We start from the raw sequence: 25,254 nt of genomic DNA, 5'->3' as shown, positions 1-25,254 counted from the left end.
TCTGAACTTCATTTTACCCTCTATGAAATAAATATATTTATATGATCTGTCATGTACTGGTTTCACTGTACAAAGGTAAAAAGGAAACACTTGCCAAAATCTAGATGCAAAATATTCACAGATACAAAATGAACTGTAGTCAAAACCTTTATAGAAGCTTCAATCTCTGGCATTTAAGGGAAACATATTCTTCCCTCTCAGACAAAGGAAACATGGGACTAGAAACAGAGTATCTGATTCATGCTTCTAATAGCAAGTGGTGGATAAGCACACCTCAATATTACACTAGTGTTATCCAGGTGATTTTGATCATTGGTCTCTGATTATATCAAAGCTGTCTCAAATTTGATCACTTGGAGACCATTTTCTTTTTCCAGTAAAAATTAAAAGTTTGAAATGACATTAAAAGATATAACAGAGATACTATATTTCTAATTTAATGTTATTGCTAAACTCAAAAAATGGGGGATAGTTATTGTGCAAATACTTAGGAAAAAAAAAGTCCCAGATGGAAAAATTGGAAACAAATTATTTAGAGAAAATTCAAATTTTCTTAAACATGTTATGAAAAAAACCCAGAATAACAGCACTGAAACTAAAATATTTAATTAAACACACAGAATCTTTTTGTCACATAAATAACTGCACAGAGAGATGCTCTCTGATCAAAACTTTCTCCTACTCAGAGTTTTTCTCAGAGCAAGTTTAACCTCTTTGTTCCGCAAGCTGTAAATTAAGAGGTTCAGCAAGAGAACCTCCCATTCAGTAGGTTGTCTTTCCATTTTGTCAATGGAGTCCTTTGCTGTGCAAAAGCTGTTAAGTTTAAGGTCCCATTTACTCATTTTTGCATTTATTTCTTCTGCCTTAGGAGACAGATCCAAAAATATTGGTATGATTTATGCCTGAGAGAGTTCTCCCTATGTTCTCCTCTAGGAGTTTTATGATTTAGGTCTTTAATTCATTTTGAGTTTATTTTTGCATGTGGTGTGAGGAAATATTCATATCTCATTGTTTTACATGTAGCTATCCAGTTTTCCCAGCACCACTGATTGAAGAGATTGTCTAATCCCCATTGTATATTCTTGCCTTTTTTGTCATAGATTAATTGACCATACGTGTGTGCATTTATTTCTGGCTCTCTATTCTGTTCCCTGGATGTATATGTCTGTTTTTTTATTCCAGGACTATGCTCTTTTGATTGCTCGTAACTTTGTAGTATAATCTGAAGTCTGGGCATGTGATACATCCACCTTTGTTATTGTTTCTCAATATTTCTTTGGATAATTGGGGATTTTTGTGATTACATATAAATTTTAGGATTATTTGTTCTAATTTTGTTAGAAATATCATAAACATTTTCATAAGAATTGCATTAACATTGTAGATTGCTATGGAATATGGACACTTTAATAATGTTGATTCTTCCAATCCATGAACACAGGGTATCTTTCCATTTATTTGTCTCACATTCAATTTTCCACATCAGTGTTTTAAAGTTTTCAGAATATAGATGATTCACCTCTTTGGTTGAGTAAGTTTATTCCAGGATATTTTATTCTTCTTGATGTATTTTTAAATAGGATTGTTTTGTTGCTGTCTCTTCCTGATAGTTCATCATTAGTGTATAGAAAATTAACAAATTTCTGTATGTCAATCTTGTATCCTTTATCTTTACTGAATTGATTCTTTACTTCTAGTAGTTTTTTGGAGGAAACATTACAGTTTTCTATATAGAGTATATCATGCCATCTGCAAAGTGTAACAGTTTTACTGTTTCCGACTTCCCATTTGGATGCCTTTTGTTTCTTTTTCTTATATGACTGCCGTGACTAGGACTTCCAACACTATGTTAAATAGAAGTGCTAAGAGTGAGCATCCTTGTCTTGTTCATGACTTTAAAGGAAAGGCTTTCAATTTTTTACTGTTGAGCATGATGTAAGCTGTGGGTTTATCATACATGGCCTTTATTATATTAGGATATGCTCCCTCAGTACAAACTTTGATGAAAATTTTTTTCATGACTGGATGTTAAATTTTGTCAAATGTATTTTTTAATCTACTTAGATAAGCATGTGATTTTTATTCTTTCTTTTGTGAATGTAGTGCATCACACTGATTTGTGTAAAACAGTTTCCTATCCCAGTCCTGAAGGCAGTTTCTTATGTACAAGCATCCTTATGCAGCCTGTATACACCAATGTCTTTGGAGGGAGAGCTGGATCTGAAGTGAGCATGGGTTGTGTGTTCCCCTGGACCATGGCGGCAGCCACTGCACTGGTGGGATGTAGGACTGGACTTGGAGGGGCTAGAGCCAGAGCCATGTGTGAACAATAGCTTCTCCTACGCCCAATGGCTGTCACCACCCTAGCAAGGGCAGATTTCTGGCCTGAGTGGCTGGAACAAGAGCCTTGAGAAAGTGGGTTTCTCCTAGACATGATGGCAGACTCCGACTTATTTGGGGAACTAACCAAGGCCTGAGGGTTTCAGCTGCATTTCTGTGCTGGTTTCACTTTTTCCTCAGTGTTCATGCCTTGGTTAGAGTCTGGGTAGGACTGGAGGGGTTGGTGCCACACCACTGAACTGGCCCTGACCCTCCCAAGTGTTCATAGGGACATGCACTCTAGTGATAGAGTTCTATTCCCTGGAGCTAACTTCACTCCTTCTGGAGTTTGTGCAGAAACACATGAATTGGCAGTGGCTCAGATGCAAGGCCAGTGTCCAAGTCACCTTTCTTCCCTCCAAATGCACACACTTTCATTAGCAACGGTTGCCTCCCCCTTAGTGGGCAGCAGCCATAGGAGGAAGAGGGGCCAGAGCAGGAGCTCAGTTAGGGCTGCGGGGAGTGCTGGGGTGGTCCTTGTCAGCTGGCCAGAGCCCCAGGCAGTTTTTAATCTGCTGCCTCCATGCTGTGACTGGGAGTGAACAAATCTGTGCATGTGCTCTTCAAGAGCAGAGTCTCAGTTTCTTACAGCCCTCAGGTAAACCCCCACTGGTTTTCAAACCAGCAGAATGGGTTCATCTTCCTGTTGTTAAAACTGGGCAGGTGTACCAAAACTCTGACCTGAACTCTTCAGTCCTCAAGGAGGATTCACTAGCCTGTGGTATCCCCTTCCTCCTTTGTGTCCCAAGCTAGGGGACTTCTCCTCTCTTCCTACCAGACTGCATGTGGAGCATTCCTTACAGCCTTGGTTGTAGAACATCTGTTCTACTAGTGCCCAGGTTGGTTTCAGCAAGAGTTGTTCTAGATGTAGTTGTAGTTTGATGTGTTCCTGAGGGGAGATGAGCATGGCATCCTCCTACTCTGCCTTCTTGATCCCTCTTCTTATTTTTGTACTTTTCATTGTTACAGATAATCTGTGTGCTGAGGATTAGACACAGGTAAAAATTTAAGTTCTTCACTGGTTTTTTTGAGCCTTCACTTTTCCCTGTACATGCATGGGGACTTTCTAATTACCTCTGTATACATACTTGCTTTTTTAAAAGTCCTAGTCTCTGTGTCTGACACCAAGAAGACAAAAAGAAAAAAAGAAAAATGAAGATGGGGGGGCGGGGAATGTACTGGTCTTTAAATTCCCTGGAAGTCACCTCAACTGGATCAAGAGGCGCTTGTAATAATGGTTGGGAGATGCACCAACAGTGGCTTCTCCCCTCTCTGTCTGCGCCTCTGATTCATAAGCAACAATTAGTAATCAGAACACAGACATCGGATATTTTGGGTGCAAGGCCCTACTTTCTCATCTTGGCTCCCTATATAGCTTTGTGCAAACTTCTCCTGGACATGTGCATGCCTGCCTGTTATGGGGAAAATAGTGGCATTATCCCTTGACACAGCATACTAAGGATATTTAAGGTAGAATTTTTGCCTCAAAAACACAAGGAACCCAATCAAAAAAATGGGCAGAAAACCTAAATAGGCATTTCTCCAAAGAAGACATAGGGGTGGCCAAGAGGCACATGAAAAGCTGCTCAACATCACTAATTATTAGAGAAACGCAAATCAAAACTACAATGAGGTATCACCTCACACCAGTTAGAATGGGCATCATCAGAAAATCTACAAACAGTAAATGCTGAAGAGGGTGTGGAGAAAATGGAACGCTCTTGCACTGTTGGTGGAAATGTAAATTGATACAGCCACTATGGAGAACAGTATGGAGGTTCCTTGCAAAACTAAAAATAGAGTTAGCATATGACCCAGCAATCCCACTGATGGGCATATACCCAGAGAACACCATAATTCAAAAAACATATGCACTCCAGTGTTCATTGCAACACTATTTACAAGAGCCAGGACATGGAAGCAACCTAAATGTCCATCAACAGATGAATGGATAAAGAGGATGTGGTACATACATACAATGGAATATTACTCAACTGTAAAAAGCAATGAAACAGGGACATTTGTAGAGACATAGATGGACCTAGAGACTGTCATACAGCGTGAAGTGAGTCAGAAAGAGAAAAACAAATATCGTATTGTAACACATATATGCAGAATATAGAAAAATGGTACAAATCAACCAGTTTGCAAGGCAGAAATAGAGACATAGATGTAGAGAACAAACATATGGACACCAAGTGGGGAAAGCAGGGAGGGTTGCGGGGGGAGTGAATTGGGAGATTGGGATACCAAATTCTACATTCTAAATATGTGCAGTTTATTGTCTCTTAACTGTATCTCAATAACAGTTCTTTAAAAAAAATAACAGAGATACTACATTTCTAATTTAATGTTTTTTACAAAACAGGAAAAATGGGAGAAAACATATTGTTAAAATATTTATGAAAAAAACGAGTCCCAAATAGAAAAAAAAGGAAATAAATTATCGAAACTTCAAATTCTATTTATCATGTTAGGAAAAAGTAGGATAATAAGGCTCAGACTAAAAATATTTAATTAAAGATACAGAATCTCCTTGTCCTGTAACTATATGCACAGACATATTGTTTCTGATCAAAACTTTCCCATCCTCAGGGTTTTTCTCAGAGCAGGTTTAAGATCTTTGCTCCTCAAGCTGTAAATAAGGGGTTCATCATGGGAACGATCTTGGTATAAAAGATTGAAGATATTTTTCCCTCATTTATGGACACAGAATGTGGTTTGAGATATACAAATGCACTGATCCAAAGAACAGAGAAACCGCAATGATGTGAGAACTGCAGGTGCCAAAGGATTTGGAGCTGCCCTCTGCAGAGCTGATGTGGAAGATGTTGAAGAGGATGAGACCATAAGTGACAGAGATGGTGAAACTGACCACAATGATGTTGATGCCTCCCACAATGAAAACTTGCAATTCAATGATGTAGGTACTAGTGCAGGAGAGCTGGAGCAGAGGGAGGATGTCACACAAATAGTGGGTCAATCTCAGCATGCATCCAATGAGGGTCAAGGCATCCAAAAATGCCATCAAGCATGAACCCAGCATAAGACTGGAACACACTTTAGGGGACATGGCAATGTTGTACAACAGTGGGTTACAAATGGCCACATAACGATTTAAAGCCATTGATGTCAACACATATCATTCAGAAACATCAAAAAAACTGAAAAACTAAAGCTGGGTCATGGATCCTATGAAGGAGATAATATTCTTCTTTGATATGAAGTTCATCAGCATTTTGGGTGTAAACACAGAAGAATAACAGAGATCAATGAAGGACAAGTGAAAGAGGAAAAAGTACATAGGGGTATGCAAGTGTGAACTCAGCCCAATTAGGATTATGAAGCCTAAATTTCCCACTGCAGTGACCACATGTGTTAGTAGAAACAGGAAGAACAGGGGAAGTTGGAGACCTGGTTGGTTTGTTAATCCCATCAAAAAAAAAAAAAAAAACGAATCATGAAAGAGCCATTCCCTGGAGCCCTTCATCTCTAAGGGAATCTGTGAGCACAGGAGAAAAGGGTTACATAGAAATAAAACAGTGTTTCCCAAAATATCTCCTTGTACAAGACAGTGTATATGCTGGAAATGACTGTAACTAGCCCAAGCTGGACCCACAGAACTTCTTTACCATTGTTATGAAAATGAGTGACATGAACTTTCCCTTATAAAGTCTTTAAAAACTAAGTAGCAAAATGCATCAAAAGTTAGCCTATGGAGTGAAGGGAACTGCTGCCATATGCAACCATAACTGTTGGAAAAAACAAAGGACAATGGAAAACAAGTTTGAACCAGGACAGAATTTTCCTTCTCTCATTTCACCATTACTTCATTCATTTGGATCCTCGCCTCACCAGCAAAATTGGAGGCAGCCAGCCCAACACCTGGTGCTTACTTCTAATGCTGATAAGACTTTACAGGGTAAGAAACAAGAAGGTTACTTATAATTAAGAAAAAAGGGGGGGGTGGGCAAAGTCTAGGAGAGGTTAAGTCACTCCCCATGTCACAGAGTAAAAGCTATAAAAGTAGAAGAATGAGCGTGCCATTCATGAAGAGGGAATTTGCTGACTGAGAAACTGCACCCCCTGTGCCCCTTAATGATTCTGAACATACCCTGCTCTCCCCTCAAATAGATTTCCCTGCAAGATTCATTTGAGTCTCAGGACTGCAAAAAATATGAAAGAAATTGTCATATTTTAGGTTCTCAGTCTCCATTTCAGACAAGGAAAACATGAATATTAATGGAAATCAGGAACTCATCCTCCTTAAGACAAAAAAATCTCAGTGCTTTCTTCTCATTGTTTTTATCCCCGTGGTCTTGAAAGGGCAATTTCAGGTTCTGAGGCTTTGGTTTCATTGATCCTAAGAAAATGCCACCTGCAATTAATTTCTGATATGCCCTAGAAATCTTTCAGGACGATAGATCATATATTTGAATATGACTTTGAGCATTATCAAACAGCAGAAAACAATAAACATTCTCTATTAACATTTCTGCCACTTACTAAGTCAAAGAAGATTTAATGTGAGTGTAATGATATAATGCACTCAGTTATAAACATGGCAGCAGCTTCCTCAATGTCTCCTCCAGGGAACAGTTTCTAGGTGCAATAGGGAACTAGGGGATTGTATTTACAATCTTTCTTTAGTTCCTTGTAAATGCAATATTTTACTCAAGTTTTTCCTTCAGTGTAGGGATTGTACATCCTCCAAGGAAGGGCCAAAAATAACTCCTATTTCCCATCAGCAAGATGGCAAAAGGGAAAGCCCTAGAATCTCTTTCCCTATGTGAACACAAAAAAAAATTATGTACAGATTCACACAGTAAGAAATCCAAAACTTAGTTAAAAAGATCCTGCACACACTTCAAGCATGATACCAGTGATGTTGAAGCTGCTAAGAAAATTCAAGATACACTTTTGCCATATACCTTTGGTGGTCCAGAACCATGTGATTGGGACAAAATCCCCCAGTTCCCAGATTCTCCCTGGGGAGAGAAAGAGATACAAAATACATTCAAAGCCCCAACATTTCTAGGGGCCATCCAGAAGATTGGCTTCTGTATAGCCTGTGTCAGAAAGCTGAGGAGACACAGGTTATGACACAGTTTACCTGCTTGAGGTGAGAGAGAATAGATAGCAGTTTGGGCTAGAATTCATGACAGCCACTCCCCCTGGCTTATCACAGCTAGCAGTAGAAAACACTTTCATACATCTTCTCCTTGGTGAAGGACAAGATGCACTGGGCATCCAATGACCCAACATGTAGAGCCCAATGGTATCCTGACATCCTCCAGATGCCTGGGAGCCACTAAAAACAAAGAAAATGGAGTGTACTATCACAAAGTTGAGAGGTCTGCTATTTCTAGCCAGGCTTACTGATATGGGTCTTCTCCAGTACAAGGCCAGTTCATGAGGACTAAGGCTTCTATTTTGCCTATGTGCAGACAGGAGCACAGAAAGTTAAGGAGTAATGAAGGAAAGTCCAATTTAATTCCAAAACAAAAAAACAAAACAAAACAAAAAACTTTCCAAGAATGTGAGTCTAAACAATGGCCCTGATGAAATGGATACATGATTTACCTGACAGAGAATTCATTTAACTGTCATAAAGATGCTCACTGTAGTCACAGAAGAATACATGAACAAAGTGAGAATTTTAACTTCAAAGAGTACCAAATAGAAATCATGAAGCCAAGGAACACAATAATGGAACTGAAAAATTCGCTAGAATGTCAAAGCAGCAGACTAAACAAACAGAGGAAAGGATTGTACAATTTGGAGAAAACAAAAAGGACATGCAACATAATTCAGTAAATGGAGCAAAAGGAGAAAAGAGTGAAAAATAGTGTCGATAGTTAAGGGACTTGTGGAAAGTATAACTCAATATCAAAATATTTGACCATATAGGCATTACAGAGATCCCAGAAGGAGAAGAATTACAGTAATGGTCGAAAAGATTTCTCAAAGAGGGACATCCCTGGTGGTGGAGTGGTTAAGAATCCGCCTACCAATGCTGGGGACATGGGTTCGATCCCTGGTCCGGGAAAATCCCCCATACTGTGGAGGAACTAAGCCCCTATGCCACAACTACTGAGCCTGCACTCTAGAGCCCATGTACCACAACAACTGAGCCCACGTGCTGCAAATACTGAAGCCCGGGTGCCTAGAACCCATGCTCCACAACAAGAGAAGCCCTCGCACCACAACAAAGAGTAGCCCCCATCCTCCACAGCTAGAGAAAGCCCATGTGCAGCAACAAAGACCAATGCAGCCAAAAATAAATAAAATTTAAAAGATTTCTTACTGGCTAAAAATTCCCAAATCTGTGCAAGGAAATGGACATCCAGAACCAGAATACAAAAAGGATCCCAAATAAGATGATCCCAAAGAAATCCATAGCAAGAAACATTACTGTCAAGTTCTCAGAAGTCAAAGACGAATTTTTTTTTATTGACGTATAGTTGATTTACAATATTATGTTAGCTTCAGGTGTACATAATGGTGACAATATTTTTATAGATTATACTCTATTTAAAGCTATTATAAAATATTGGCTATATTCTCCATCTGTGTAATATATCCTTGTTGTTTTCCTAGTTTGTACATACTGGTCTGTATCTCTTAATCCCCTGCTCCTATATGTCCCCTCACCCCTTCCCTCTCCCCAGTGGTAACTACTAGTTTGGTCTCTATATCTGTGAGATTATTTCTGTTCTGTTTTACTCATTTTTCTTTTAATTTTTATATCCCACATGCGAGTGATAACGTATGATATTGGTCTTTCTTTGTCTGCCTTATTTCACTAAACAGTATTCTCTAGGTCTAACAACATTATTTCAAATGGCAGGACTTCATTATTTTTATCAGCTGAGTAATACACTATATATGTATTACTAAGCATATGCTATATATATGCTACTCAGCATACATATTACTCAGCCATTAAATATATGTGTACATATTTCTGTCTCTCTCTCCCCTCCCCCATATGTGTGTGTGTATATATATATATATATATATGCATACAAATATATATATGTATATATGTATATAATTCATCTGTTGATGGACACTTACATTGCTCCCATATATTTGCTATTGACTGTAATGTTGTTTGCATTTTCTTCAGAGATGTATCAATTGTTGGATCATACAGTAGTTTTATTTTTAGTTTTTTGAGGTGCCTCTACTGATTTCCATAATGGTTGCACCCATTTACGTTCCCTCCTGTAGTTTGTTAGGGTTTCCTTTTCTGCACATCCTTTCCAACATTTGTTATTTGTGTTCTTTTTTATTTTTAAATATATTTATTTATTTATTTATTTATTGGCTGTGTTGGGTCTTGGTTGCTGCACACAGGCTTTATCTAGTTGTGGCGAGCGGGAGATACTCTTCATTACAGTGCGTGGGCTTCTCAGTGCAGTGGCTTGTCTTGTTGCAGTGCACGAGCTCTACGCATGCAGGCTTCAGTATCTGTGGCACACAGGCTCAGTAGTTGTGTCTCACAGGTTCTAGAGCACAGGCTCAATTGTGGCACATGGGCTTAGTTGAGCCGAGGCATGTGGGATTTTCCTGGACCAGGGATCAAACCCATGTCCCCTGCACTAGCAGGCAGATTCTTAACCACTGCAGCACCAGGGAAATCCTGTGTTCTTTTTTATTATAGCCATTCTAACAGGTGTGAGGTGATATCTCTTTGTTTTGATTTGCATGTCTCTAACAATTTACTGATGTTGAGCATCTTCTCATGTGCCTGATATGCCTGTATATCTTCTTTGGAAAATTGTCTCTTTAGGTCTTCTGCCCATTTTTCGATTGGGTTGTTTGGGGTGTTTTTTGTTTTGTTTTGTTTTGTTTTTTGTTGTTGTTACAAGGTTCTTTATTTTGTAAACTATACATAAACAGTAAAAAAGAAAATGCATTTTACCTTAAATGTTACATAAAGTTAACACTGAAGATTTTTTCTTAGTGTATATAAATCAAATGGAAAGAATCCAACAACTTTATTTCAGTGGATTGTATACTGGGAAATCAGGCGACCCACTGTTTGAACTGTGACACCAGTGTGTAACACCCAACAGGTTTTTCCACTTTTATTATGGGCACAAAACCATAGGTCGATAGACTTAAAAGTGATGATATGCCAGAAGGGCTACATGATTAATTAACATGCTAACTTAAATACAACAATTAAAGTAGCTTTTGTTGCAGTTAAATCTTAAATAGTACACCACACAATAATTATAAACAAGTGCACATGGTAGTTATGTAACATTAGAAAAAAGAAAGAAAGTCTTTCATTTTCCTCATTCTAGCAGCAGTGTCAGACTGGTATTAATTTGTGATTAGCTGTGCTTATCTTGTCCTAATGTCTTATGTGGGGACATATGGTAAAACCTTTCTATTTCTGTTTTGCAAGGCACCATACAGTTTGTTCTCTAAGTTTCGACACTAGTAACAAAAATGGCATAATTCTTAGATTAAATGCAAATTTATATCTGACAGGAAATAAAATAAGAATGAAAATTTTTAAGTTTGATATTGGGGCAGATGACAAACTTTCGTGAAAATACTGTTTAAAAGAATTTTTTCCTTTGTCTTTCTACTTTAAGTTCTGCACCCTAAGTTGCTGGTCAGAAAGATAAAGAAACCTAAAAGATAAAGAAATCATGCTGGTTAAGATTATCAAACAGATTGATATGAGAGTGCTGTCCAAATTAAAATAAAAATTAGAAAGGGCGAGTACGTTTTTAACTTTCAGAATCCATGGTTTTCCATACTGGCCATTTTGTAAGTCATCCGGTCACATCCAGAATAACTTGATAACTAAAAACATCACTAAAACTTCATAACTAAAAACATACGAACATGGTGGAGGTCTCCAGGATAATGACTTTGTTTTTCTCATTCTGTGCTGTTCCCTCAATCACCTCTAAATCACTCCAGCTCTGGGAAGAGGCTACTTGGAAACTGCAATTAAGGTCATGCATATTTTTATAAAATTCTTAGAATCCAGGTCACTAATATGTTATTGTAGATTCAGCTTAGAATTTCTTTCAGAAAAATATCACATGCGACCTCAAGTGTGGGCTGTTTTGTTTGTGGAGGACTCACATAGAGCAGTAGCTCTTCATAACTTTCTCTTGTCTGGCTAGACTCCATATGTGTTCTCTTTTTCATATAAAAACTCAAAGTAAATGATTCTTCTTTAAATGTAAAGTTCTATGACTTTAGTTGCAATATTTGAAATAATTATACAAAATATAAGTGAGCTTTAGAATCATTTTGATTTGGGGCAAGAAGGTAATCCTCCTCAGGCGACCACTTTGTAAATGCTCTCAGCTCTCATCCATCATTCATATCCATCCTGGTCTCCACCATCATCATCATCCTCTTCATCCTCATCATCATCTTCATTTCGTCTTTATCATTCACAGTATCATCTTCACCGTCATCAGCAGCTCATTCACGGAAATCTCCACTTGCAAAATCTCCAGAGATCTCAAAATCAATAGCACAGTCTGCAACACCGTGTGTCGTGGACCCCACGACTTCATTTCCATATCTGTCCACACACCAGCATGGCCCAGCACTGCCGTGGCGCTGCCTTGGCTTGTAGTAACTGTCTGCATCACACTGGGGGATGTACTGTCCGAGGAGCTTCTTCACCCCGAGATGCTTCTGTATACTGCCAAGCTCTGTCTGGCAAGGTGGGTCTTACTGCCTCTGGAAGCAGTAGCACCACTCATTGCTGGAGATGGAGCTCTCCTTGTATGTGTCACAGGAGTTGAAGAAGGCCTCTGTGCACTGCTCGTTCTTATCCAGGTAAATGCTCCTGAGCTCCGACCAGTCCAGGAGCAGGTCATAGTTTGTATCAAGTCTGTTAAACATCCAGCCGAGTGAATCCTTGCAAACTGGCAAAATACTGGTATCAAATCTGCTTCTCTCTGGCCGCAGTGAGGCTTTCGTCTTCTTGTTTTGGCTGCCGTTCTCATGCAGGGCCTTGAACCAGTCCTGCAGTCTGCTGGCCACCTCCCTGAACTCCTGGTCACTGCAGGCTGCTGGTGTTGGAGGGTTGCCTGCAGAGGTGGCGAGCAGCTGTGTCTCACCGAGGGAACAGGAACACTGACGGCAGGGGGTCTGGGAAGTGCTCATTGGCATGGGACCTCCCAAAGTCTGCCATTAACCCCATCAAAGAGCCTGTAAGCTCCAGTGCTGGGTAGCCTCAAGCCAAATAACCCTGTTTGGGGTGTTTTTGATATTGAATTGTACAAGATGTGTTTGGACATTATGCCTTTTCGGTCATAGCATTTACAAATTTATCTCCTGCTCAGTAGATTATATTTTCATTTTGTCGATGGTCTCCTCTGCTATGGAAAAGCTTTTAAGTTTAATTAGGTCCCATTCATTTAGTTTTGCTTTTATCTCTCTTCTTTAGGAGACAGATCTGTCTCCTAAGGCAATATACATATATATATATATATATATATATATTTATATATATGTATATGATTTATGCCAGAGAGAGTTCTCTCTATGTTCTCTTCAAGGAGTTTTGTGGTTTAGATCTTTAGTTCATTTTGAGTTTTTCTTTGCATATGGTGTGAGGAAATATTCATATCTCATTGTTTTACATGTAGCTATCCAGTTTTCCCAGCAACGCTTATTGAAGAGACTGTCTTATCTCCATTGTATATTCTTGCCATCTTTGTCATAAATTAATTGACCATATGTGTGTGGGTTTCTTTCTTGGCCTCTATTCTGTTCCACCAATGTATGTGTATGTTTTTGTGCCAGGACCATGCTGGTTTGATTGTTTGTAACTTTATAGTATAATCTGAAGACTGGGTATGCGATATTGACTTTTGTTATTTTTCCTTAATATGACTTTGGATAGTTGGGGTCTTTTGTGATTCAATATATATTTTAGGATTATTGGTTCTAATACTGTTAGAAATGTCATGGGAATTTTTGTAGGAATTGCATTAAAACTGTAGGTTGCTATGGGATATGGACATTTTAATAATATTGATTCTTCCAATCAATGAACACAGGATAACTTTCCATTTATTTATATCATCTTCAATTTTCTCCGTCAATGTTTTAAGTTTTCAGAGTATAGGTGTTTCACTTCTTCAGTTAAGTATGTTTACTCCTAGGTATTTTATACTTTTGATGCAATTTTAAACAGGATATTTTTATTACTGTCTCTTCATTATAGTTCATTATTAGTGTATAGAAAAATGTATGATGTTAGCTGTGGGTCTGTCATACATGGCCTTTATTATGTTGAGATATGTTTCCTCTATACAAACTTCGATGAAAATTTCTATCATGACTGGATGTTGAATTTTGTCAAATGCTTTTCTGCATCTATTTAAATGACCACATGATTTTTATTCTTCCTTTTGTTAATGTAGTGCATCACATTAATTGATTTGTGGATACTGAATCATCCTTGCAGCGCTGGAATAAATCCCACTTGATCATGGCTTATCTTCCTTTCTATATACACTTGAATTCAGTTTGATAATATTTTCTTGGGGATTTTTTGCATCTATATTCATCAGAACTATTGGCCTGCAATTTTTTTTTGTGGGGTCTTCTTCTGGTTTTGGTATAAGGCTATGCTGGCTTTGTTGAATGAATTTGGGAGTGTTACCTCCTCTTCAATTTTTTGGAATAGTTTGACAAGTTAGATATTAGCTCTACTTTATATGTTTGATAGAAGTTCCATGTGAAGCTGTCCAGTCCTGAAATTTTTTTTGCTAGGATTTTTTAAATTACAGATTCAAAACTAGTGATCAGTTGGTTCAGATTGTCTGTTTTTTCTTGATTCACTCTTGGAGAGTTGTATGTTTCAAAACGTAGTAGGTTGGTTGTATGTTGTCCATTTATTCTAGGTTACCGAATTTGTTAGAACATATTGTTTGTTCTATTCACTTATGTTTTTTTGCATCTCTGTGAGAAGCAGAGAAAGGACCTGTCAACCTATGAGTTACACAATCAATTCCCATTCCATGTTAAAAAACAAGTGGCCATGATTTAGAGCTGCCCTTTCCTTTCCTCAAATCATGTCATAATTTGGAATATCTAAGGAGGTCAAAAGAATAGAAATCCTGGGTGCAAAAGCAATGAACAGCTGCATTTCTGGACAATGAAACTCAGAAATGGATTCTGGCAAATTTCACAATGTGACAGTATGTGTATTTATTTGAGGAGAAGTACAGTAATCTGGAGTTTACCCTCTTTTGGGTTTCAACTATCCTGTCAGTGACCCATTTATAGAAAAATGTGTTGCCTATGAGATGTTCTAGTTTATAAACTGTCTACTCAGCCTAGAACATTGGTCTATTGAACTTTACATCAAAGAGAGACCTTAAACAGTCCAGATGATTCCACCAGCCTCCCATTCACTGAGAAAGAGGGCAGTCTCTGCCTCAGAATGTAAAACTTCCCAACACTGAGTCAGATTTTAATGTTTAAATGTCCATATTTTGCACATAAAAACCATGCATATAAAACAACTACTTTGGTGCCTGGATGAACATATAGTGAAATATCGCAGTACTTAAGGGAAAAAATACCCGTACCAGACTTAGGAAAAATACTGTGTCTGCCCTCAACATGGACATCAATTCACTGTAATCTATTTTTAGTAATAATTTTGAGTACATAAGACTGACTTTAGGTGCCATTCATAGGTAACATGTAATGCCACTATGTTGTAATATGACAATTTACATTTGTCTTTCTCTCAGATGCCTTATTTATGTTGTGACATACAGCACACTGTACACATTCCAGATACTTAGCAGGTGTAAAATGGGCCTTGTTTCTTATTATTGTTGTGTTGTTACATAATTAAATGGATGATTGCATCAATAATCACCCCTGTGCTGTATTCAACGAATGTTTCCTGTTCAGCCCTGCCTCTTTGGAGCTGGGACCAGGAACCACGTACCTGAATGTGCTTCCCAAGATTAAAAGCAGGTGGCGTACCATGCAATTGGTGATAGTCAGTGATCTCATAAAATACTAGACTTGAAGACACTCATAGTGTGTGTGTGTGTGTGTGTGTGTGTGTGTAGAGGCAGTATAAAGAAGAATGGAAGATGGAGTTCAAGCTGGAGGTTCAGGAATTAAAGTGATAACTCAAAAACATTTTTTCTCCTGGTTTTCCTCAGCCCTTGACCACAGTGCACCTTGAACATATTCATTCCAAACCTGATCCTGAGCAACAAATATCAATGTGCTCAGAGAAAGTTTACATTAAACAGGTTCAGGATGTGATCAGGGAAATTTCTTTACAGTTTAACTGAAAGGACCATTTTCTGTTATTGCCCAGAAAGTCCAAGATTGCACACTGAATTAGCAAAAATCTCCTTTTTTAGTACATGGGAACAACAGAATCCCATGGCTTTCCTCTTGGATAATTAGCTGAGAAAACTTCAACAGAAGTGTACTTTCCTCATAACTCTTCTTATCATGTTTCACATAATTAATAGAACAAAAAACTACAAATGATAACTCTATGCTGTGTATGTAAAACAACTGACTTGTTTCCTCTGATATATCCCTCCCTCTGGTAAGAAGTCTAAATAGCTATCTAGTACTTAAATGCACTAATTAAAAAATTGTATTTCCTCTGTTAAAAATTTTCCACACTTAATTTTACAATCTGTATGGATATCTGTTTTTTTCTGATTAATATTTTCCAAAATAATCTGAAAGAATAAAACCTAATTAAATATTTTTTTCAAAAGTTTAAACAGATCTCATTTGCATTTTGAGTTTCATAAAGCAAAAGATTAATAACCAGTGTTAATCTACTCTTTGGGCCAACTCAAATACTAATAAAATATGTAACAGATTGAACATACTCTGTTCCCAAATAACACAGATATTACTTACCTATTGAGATACACTTCTCTTTCAGAAGAAAAAAAAAACAATTTTATTAAAACAGACAGTTATTAAAAGAAAAGTGAAAAATCAACCAAGACCAACTATTTCATATAAATAGAATTAGTTAACTGAAAATCAAACATATTAATATTGGATCAAGGGATGAGGCATTTAAAAGCCATAAGTCAAGGATTTAGCAATGATGAACAACTGAAAAAGTAAGCAAGCCAACAGTCCAGCTGTGCTACATGACAAAATATCTAAATATTGAGTGGAGATTAGAAAGCAGTAAAGTAGTAAATGTTATTACAGTTATCTTAGAACACATTTAGCTTGTCTCTTGACACATCATATTTAAGATGTTTGAGTGGTCATCTCTTTACATGTTTTCTCAAAAGAAAAATAATACATTATTCTAAGAAACACATTGTAAAAAATTATTTATTCACCAAATATTTCTTTCAAATTTTCATTGCTCTCCCAGCTGCAATTTGAGGATTTTGTACTGTGAAATCCATATGAGGATAGCATATGAAAGCCAACAAAACAGGAGTGATTTCATTCCCAGGTCCACCAGTCCTGTGGGTTTAACTTTTTTAAGATCAAATAACTGAAATTTTTCTCCTAGCCAAGGAAATCATGTGATCCCCATAATATTTCTAGAGCCTTCCAGGAAGAAAAAAGTCATAGAAAGGGCTTTCTTTTCCCATTGTTTTATTTTGTGTTCCTTCTTTCTATTCCTTCTCTCTTACTTGAGTTTTGATTACCAAACACTGTTTTCTCCTTAAGATGTCATCCTCTCTCTACCTGGTTCCTAACAAATCTAGCCATAGGCATCAGTCTTCATCCTCAGAACCACTATTGGCATGTGATCATTGTGCATTATAAGTTTTAATCGAAGCTTTATGAACAGTGAAGTACAATTATGGTATTCTAAGAACAGGGTACAGATACAGAATGAAATATGGTTTCTAAATCTCAAAGCCATTCCCTAATGAGGGACCTCTTATTTGTTGGCCATGTGTGTCTTTAGGTGATGGATGAAGGGGACATATTCTTAGAAATATTATTGCCATCTCATACCCTGTTCTCTGAATTACAGAGAAATTCGCAGAAAAAGTCAGATTTCAAAATAGAAATATTTTCTCATATTTCATGTGTACTAAAACAAAAATAAAATAGAAAGCATACCAGGAAGAGTGGTAGACTTGGACCACCAGGAAGTTAATATCTATTCTAGACTTTTTCATGAAGAAGTTGTGTGACTTTAAGTAAATCATTAACCTCTCTGAGTTTCAGTATGCTATTCATGTAATAAATATACACTATATTGACAATTCAGTGGTGCATGGTGATTACAGCTGGACAAATATTTTATAGTTGTTATGGAAATGACTATAATTTTGAAATGTTTGCATTTTAAGCAGTCATATTCCTGACCACTGTAGGGGGAAAGAAGAGAGAAGGATAGATTACCTAATTCATGCTTCTAATGGCACATTACAAGTGGCAGTTTAGACTGCCCCCCACCCCCAAGTGCACAAGGTCACACTAGTGTTACTTTATTGATCATTAGTGGAACTATTCATCATTTTCCAGGAGAAAAAAAGGAAGACCAGTGACAATAGGAAACAAAAATAATTTTGTTTTAAAAACAAACATAATTTTTTTCTTAATATTGTTCTTAAATAGGGAGAAAAAAATAAAGGAAAAGAAATTGTGAAAATGATGATGAAAGGAAGACCTCCTCTAAAAGACTGGGAAATTTGAGTAGAGAGGACTCAAATTTCCTTCCCCATGGTGAGAAAGAAATAGGATAAGAAGGCTTCCACTAAAAATATTGTAAATAAACAAACAGAATCTCCTGATCTATGACCACATGCACAGAGACACTGATTCTAATCAAAACTTTCTTCTCCCCAGGGTTTTTCTCAGAGCAATTTTAACATCTTTGTTCCTCAAACTGTAAATTAAGGGGTTCATCATGGGGATCACATTGGTATAAAAAACAGAAGAGACTTTTCCTTCATCCATAGACTCAGCAGAAGATGGTTTGAGATACATAAATGCCCCTGATCCAAAGAACAGAGAAATGACAATCATGTGGGAACTGCAGGTGCTGAAAGCTTTGGACCTACCCTCCTTGGAACTGATGTGAAGGATGGTGGAGAGGATGAAACTATAAGAAAAAAAGATGGTAAGACTGGGCACAATGATGTTGATGCTTGACAAAATGAAAACTTCCAGCTCACTGACATAGGTACTCATGCAGGACAGCTGGAAGAGAGGGTAGATGTCACAGAAATAATGATTGATGGTGTTTACATCACAGAAGGTCAATCTCAGCATGCTTCCAGTGTGAGCCATGGCACTAGAAAATGCCATCAAGTATGAACCAAGGATAAGGCTGGAACACATTTTAGGAGACATGGCGATGTTGTATAAAAGGGGGTTACAGATGGCCACATAACGATCATAGGCCATTGATGTCAATACATAGATTTCAGAAATACAAAAAAAACAGAAAAAGTAGAGCTGAGTCATGCAGCCTCTGTAAGAAATAATATTCTTCTTTGATATAAAGTTAATCAACATTTTGGGTGTAAACACAGAAGAATAACAGAGGTCTGTGAAGGACAGGTTAAAGAGGAAAAAGTACATGGGGGTATGTAGGTGTGAATTTATCCCAATTAGGATTATCAATCCCAAATTTCCCAACACAGTGACCATATACATTCCTAGAAAGAGTAAGAACAGGGGGAGTTGAAGATATGGTTTGTCTGTTAACCCCACCAGAATGAATTCAGTCACGAAAGAACCATTTCCAGGAGCCATCTTCTCTAAGCCAATCTGTGGACACGGGAGAAAAGGATAACATTAAAGATCAACTTAGCTCTTCTCAAAATATCTTGTCTGACAGGAGAGTACAAACTCTAGGAATGTCTGAGACTAGTGTAACCTGGACCCATAGAATCTGCCTTTACCATTATCATGACACTAAGGGACATGGACTTTCCCTTACTAGAGTATTAAGCTAAATATAGAAAATGAGACCATATGCAAACATGACTGCCAGAAAAAGGGAAAGGAAGAGAGAAGAATGAACAAGGGCAGAAAGTCCTTCTCTCATCTCACCAGTCTTCATTCACTTAAGGTGAGGCCCTCCCCTCACCAGTAAAACCGGAGGCAGAGACATTAGCTACTTGGTGCTGGCCTCTAATGCAGATTAGATCAGGTAGGGTGGGAACCAAAAAGATTGTTTCTAACAAAAAACTGAAGGACCAGGAGCTAGGAGAGGTTAAGTTATTACCCCATATGTAAGAGTGAGACTGTAAAGGGAGAAGGAACCTATTGACTGAGATACTGCACTCTCTGAGCCTCCTAGTTTCTGAACACTTTCTGATGCCCCTTGAATACATTCTCCTGGAAGTGTCTCAGGACTGCACCTCATGGAAATGAAAGTGGCAGATCTTATACTCCTAGGCTTCCATTTCAAAAGAAGAAAGACATTAGAATCAAAAGGATTCAGAAACTCACCCTCCTTAGGTCAGAAACCTTAGAGCTTTCCCTGGGTATTTACCCCTGCAGTCTTGGAAACATGGTTTCAGGTTTGAGGCTTTGGTTCCTTTGATTCTAAATGGATGCATCCCAGACTTCATTTCAGATATGCCCTGGAAATATTTCTGAACTACAAATCATAATTTCAGATAATGACTTTGAGTCTTCTCAAGCAGCAAGGAAAAATAAACAGCACTGTTATTACATTTGCCACTTGATAAGACACAGAAGATTGAATGTGAATTTAATGACACAACACACTTGATTATAAACAAGGTAGAAGCTTACTCAGTCTCTCCCACAGGGAATAGAGTCTATGTGTAAAAAACAAATAAGAGAGTTGCATTTACACTCTGGACCACATTCTCTATTTAGATCCTTAGAGACTCAATATCATAATCCAGTTTACACGTCACTCCAGAGATTGTACATCCTCCAAGGCAGAGGCAAAAATAAACTCTAGTTTTCCAAACATCCTCATATCCTAAAGAAAATCTATTGTATATGTTCCTTCTCTATGTATTCCCATATCCTAAATGGAAAATTTCCAGAGTCTGCCTACAGGTTTCTTTATATCTTTACCTAAAAATTGTCAAAGACTCTAGTAACTCATCCCAGTTGTTGTCTCTCCTAGGTTTTCTCAAAAAAAAAAAAAGTTTAATGCCTTTCTCCTTTCTACCATTTTTAAGTTTAAACACACAATGAGATATGAGAGAAGAGAAATCAAGATAGCGGTGTAGGAGGACGTGAGCTCACTCCCTCTTGCAAGAGCACCAGAATTACAACTAACTGCTGAACAATCATCCACCGAAAGACACTGGAACTCACCAAAAAAGACACCCCACATCCAGAGACAAAGGAGAAGCTTCAATGAGATGGTAGGAGGGGGGAAATTGTGTTAAAATCAAATCCCATAAATGCTGGGTGGGTGACTAACAAATAGGAGAACAGTTGTACCACAGAAGTCCACCCACTAAAGTGAGGGTTCTGAGCCCAAAGTTAGGCTTCCCAACCTCGTGGTACAGCAACAGAAGGGGAAATCCCCAGAGAATCAGACTTTGAAAGCTAGTGGGATTGATTGCAGGACCTCCACAGGACTGAGGGAAACAGAGACTCCACTCTTGGAGGGCACACAAAAAGTAGTGTGCTCACCAGGACCCAGGGGAATGGAGCAGTGACCCCATAGGAGACTGAACCAGACCTACCTGCTGGTGTTGGAGGGTTGCCTGCAGAGTTGGTGGGCAGCTGTGGCTCACCAAGGAGACGGGGCACTGGTGGCAAGGGTTCTGGGAAGTGCTCATTAGCATGATCCCTCCCAGGGTCCACCATTAGCCCCATCAAAGAGGCTATAAGCTGCAGTGCTGGGTCACCTCAGGCCACAAAACCAATGGGGTGGGAACATAGCCCCACCCATTGGCAGACAAGTAGATTAAAGTTTCACTGAGCTCTGTCCACCAAATCGGATTAAAGGTTTACTGAGCTCCGCTCACCCAACCCAACCCACCATCAATCCCTCCCATCAGGAATCACCCATGAGTCTTCTAGATAGCTTCCTCTGCAAGAGGGCAGACAGCAGTATCAAGCAGTATCAGCAGTATTTCATCTTGTGGAACTGAAAATCACAGCCACAGAAAGATAGAGACAATGGAAAGACAAAAGACTTGTACCAGATGAAGGAACAAGATAAAACACCAGAAAAAGAACTAAATGAAGTGGAGATAGGCACCCTTCCAGGAAAAGAATTCAGAATAATGATGGTGAAGATGATCCAGAACTTTGAAAAAGGACTGGATGCAAAGATTGAAAAGTTGCAAGAAAAGTTTACCAAAGACCTAGAAGAAATAAAGAGCAAACAAACAGGGATATGCAACACAATAACTGAAATGAAAAATACACTAGAAGGAACCAATTGCAGATTAACAGAGGCAGAAGGGTAATTAAGTGACCTGGAAGACAGAATGGTGATAATCACTGATGCAAAAAAGAATAAACAAGAATGAAAAGAACTGAAGAGAGCCTGAGACCTCTGGGACAACATTAAACACACCAACATTTGCATTATAGGGGTCCCAGAAGGAGAAGAGAGAGAGAAAGGACCTGAGAAAATATTGGAAGAGATTATAGTCAAAAACTTGCCTAACATGGAAAAGGAAATAGCTACCCAAGTCCAGGAAGCACAGAGTCCCAGGCAGGATAAGTCCAAAGAGAAACACACCAAGACATATAGTAGTCAAATTGACCAAAATTAATGACAGAGAAAAGTTATTAAAAGCAACAAAGGAAAAATGACAAATAACATACAATGGCACTCCCATCAGGTTCACAGCTGATTTCTCAGCAGAAACTCTGCAAGCCAGAAAGGAAGTGATGAAAGTGATGAACTTACTTAAAGTGACAAAAGGGAAGAATCTACAACCAAGAATACTCTACCCAGCAAGGATCTCATTCAGATTCAATGGAGAAATCAAAAGATTTATCGACAAGCAACAGCCAAGAGAATTCAGCACCACCAAACCAGCCCTACAACAAATGCTAAAGGAACTTCTCCAAGTGGGAAACAGAAAAGAAGAAGACCTACAAAAAGAAAAACAAAACAATTAAGAAAATGGTAATAGGAACACACATATCGATAATTATCCTGAATGTAAATGGACTAAATGCTCCAACCAAAAAGCAAAGACTGGCTGAATGGATCCAAAAACAAGACCCATATATATGCTGTCTACAGGAGACCCACTCAGGCCTAGGGACACATACATACTGAAAGTGAGGGGCTGGAAAAAGATATTCCATGCAAATGGAAATCAAAAGAAAGCTGGAGTAATGAAACACATATTAGATAAAATAGACTTTAAAATAAAAAATGTTACAAAAGACAGGAAAGGACACTATATAAAGATCAAGGGGTCAATCCAAGAAGAAGAGATAACAATTATAAATATATATGCACACAATATAGGAGCATGTCAATACATAAGGCAAATGCTAACAACTATGAAAGAGGAAATCAACAGTAATGCAATAATAGTGGTGGACTTTAACACCCCACTTACACCAATGGACAGATCATCCACACAGAACATTAATAAGGGAACACAAGCTTTAAATGACACAATAAACCAGCATGATTTAATAGATATCTATAGGACATTACATCCAAAAACAGCAGATTACAAGTTCTTCTCAAGTGCACATGAAACATTCTCTAGGATAGATTACATTTGGGGGTCATAAATCAAGCCTTGGTAAATTCAAGAAAATTGAAATCATATCAAGCATATTTTCTGATCACAACGTTATGAGATTAGAAATCAATTACAGGAAAAAACTGTAAAAAACACAAACACATGGAGGCTAAACAATATGCTACTAAATAACGAACAGATCACTGAAGAAATCAAAGGGCAAATCAAAAAATACCTAGAGACACATGACAATGAAAACACAATGATCCAAAACCTATGGGATGCAGCAAAGGCAGTTCTAAGAGGGAAGTTTATAGCAATACAATCCTACCTTAAGAAACAAGAAACATCCCAAATAAACAATCAAAACTTACACCTAAAGAAACTAGAGAAAGAAGAGCAAAAAAAAAACCTAAGGTAGTAGACAGAGAGAAATCATAAAGATCAGAGCAGAAATAAATGAAATAGAAACAAAGGAAACAATAGCAAAAATCAATAAAACTAAAAGCTGATTCTTTGAGAAGATAAATAAAATCGATAACCCTCTAGCAAGACTCCTCAAGAAAAAGAGGGCGAGGACTCAAATCAATAAAATTAGAAATGAAACAGGAGAAGTTACAATGGATACCACAGAAAGGAGGCAAATATATACAATAGAGAAAAGACAGCCTCTTCAATAAGTGGTGCTGGGAAAACTGGACAGCTACATGGAAAAGAATGAAATTAGAACACTTCTTAACATCATACACAAAAATAAACTCCAAATGGATTAAAGACCTAAATGTAAGGCCAGATACTATAAAACTCCTAGAAGAAAACATAGGAAGAACACTCTTTGACATAAATAACAGCAAGATCTTTTTGGACCCACCTCCTAGAGTAATGGAAATGAAAACAAAAATGAGTAAGTGGGACATAATGACACTTCAAAGCCTCTGCACAGCAAAGGAAATTATAAGTAAGACGAAAAGACAACCCTCAGAATGGGTGAAAATATTTGCAAATGAATCAACAGACAAAGGATTAATCTCCAAAATATATAAATAGTTCATCCAACTCAATATCACAAAAGCAAACAACCCAATCAAGAAATGGGCAGAAGATCTAAATAGGCATTTCTCCAAAGAAGACATATGGATGGCCAAGAGGCACATGAAAATCTGCTCAATATCACTAATTATTAGAGAAATGCAAGTCAAAACTACAATGAGGTATCACCTCACACCAGTTACAATAGGCATCATCAGAAAATCTACAAACAGTAAATGCAGGAGAGGGTGTGGAGAAAAGGGAATGTTCTTGCACTGTTGGTGGGAATGTAAGTTGATACAGCCACTATGGAGGACAGTATGGAGGTTTCTTGCAAAACTAAAAATAGAGTTACCATATGACCGAGCAATCCCATTGCTGGGCAAATACCCTGAGAACATCATAATTCAAAAAGGCACATTCACTCCACTGTTTATTGCAGCACTCTTTACAATAGTCAGGACATGGAAGCAACCTAAATGTCCATCCACAAATAAGTGCATAAAGAAGATGTGGTGTGTATATATATACACAATGGAATATTACTCAGGTGTAAAAAGCAATGAAACAGGGACATTTGTGGAGACATGGGAGGACCTAGAGACTGTCTTACAGAGTGAATTGAGTCAGAAAGAGAAAAACAAATATCATATATTAACACATATACTTGGAATACAGAAAAATGGTACCAATCAACCAGTTTGCAAGGCAGAAATAGAGACACAGACGTAGAGAACAAACATATGGACATCAAGTGGGGAAAGTGGGTAGGGTTGGGGGGAAATGAATTGGGAGATCGGGGTATCAAATTGTATACTCTAAATATATGCAGTTTATTGTATGTTAACTGTATCTCAATAAAAGTTCTTTAAAAAAACACACAGTGAAATTTTCTACATGAGAATCCTGCTTGCTCCTTAAATATACTATTTCATTAACTGGGGTCATCAATTCCTTCTCATTATATTAAAGACTGGGGGCTATAGAATTATAGGGTATGGGTTTGAATCCTAATCCCATGCTTACTAACTTGGACACAGTACTTTAACTCTCTATGGCTCAGGCTCATAATGTCTAAAATAGTGATAATAATGACATCTCTTTCATTGTGATGTGTTGATGATTCAATAAAAATGTACATAAAATTGTTAGAATAGTACCTATCATGACATAAATTGTCAATGTCAGCTGT

General features: G+C 37.8%; 1 protein-coding gene and 2 pseudogenes across 1 annotated transcript; all 3 read right to left on the bottom strand.

The window, feature by feature from the left end:
- Positions 1–665: 665 nt before the first annotated feature.
- LOC130860931 (olfactory receptor 8B3-like) lies at positions 666–5,815 on the bottom strand (annotated as a pseudogene).
- A 5,919-nt stretch (positions 5,816–11,734) lies between these two features.
- Positions 11,735–12,543, bottom strand: LOC130860930 (testican-3-like; annotated as a pseudogene).
- Positions 12,544–18,192: 5,649 nt separating this feature from the next.
- LOC130860575 (olfactory receptor 145-like) lies at positions 18,193–19,134 on the bottom strand. Its single transcript, XM_057748967.1, has one exon. It carries the CDS (start codon positions 19,123–19,125, stop codon positions 18,193–18,195), a length of 933 nt encoding a protein of 310 aa, XP_057604950.1. The 5' UTR covers positions 19,126–19,134.
- Between the last annotated feature and the right edge of the window lie 6,120 nt (positions 19,135–25,254).

The sequence above is a fragment of the Hippopotamus amphibius genome, chromosome 9, assembly GCF_030028045.1.
Source record: "Hippopotamus amphibius kiboko isolate mHipAmp2 chromosome 9, mHipAmp2.hap2, whole genome shotgun sequence".
Classification (NCBI taxonomy): domain Eukaryota; kingdom Metazoa; phylum Chordata; class Mammalia; order Artiodactyla; family Hippopotamidae; genus Hippopotamus; species Hippopotamus amphibius.
The sequence above is the reverse complement of the archived record's forward strand: the minus strand, read 5'-3'. Positions and strand labels throughout refer to the sequence as shown.

Bases quoted from the DNA above. Each gene is read 5' to 3' on its own strand.
- LOC130860575 (XM_057748967.1), bottom strand. From the start codon at position 19,125: ATGGCTCCTGGAAATGGTTCTTTCGTGACTGAATTCATTCTGGTGGGG.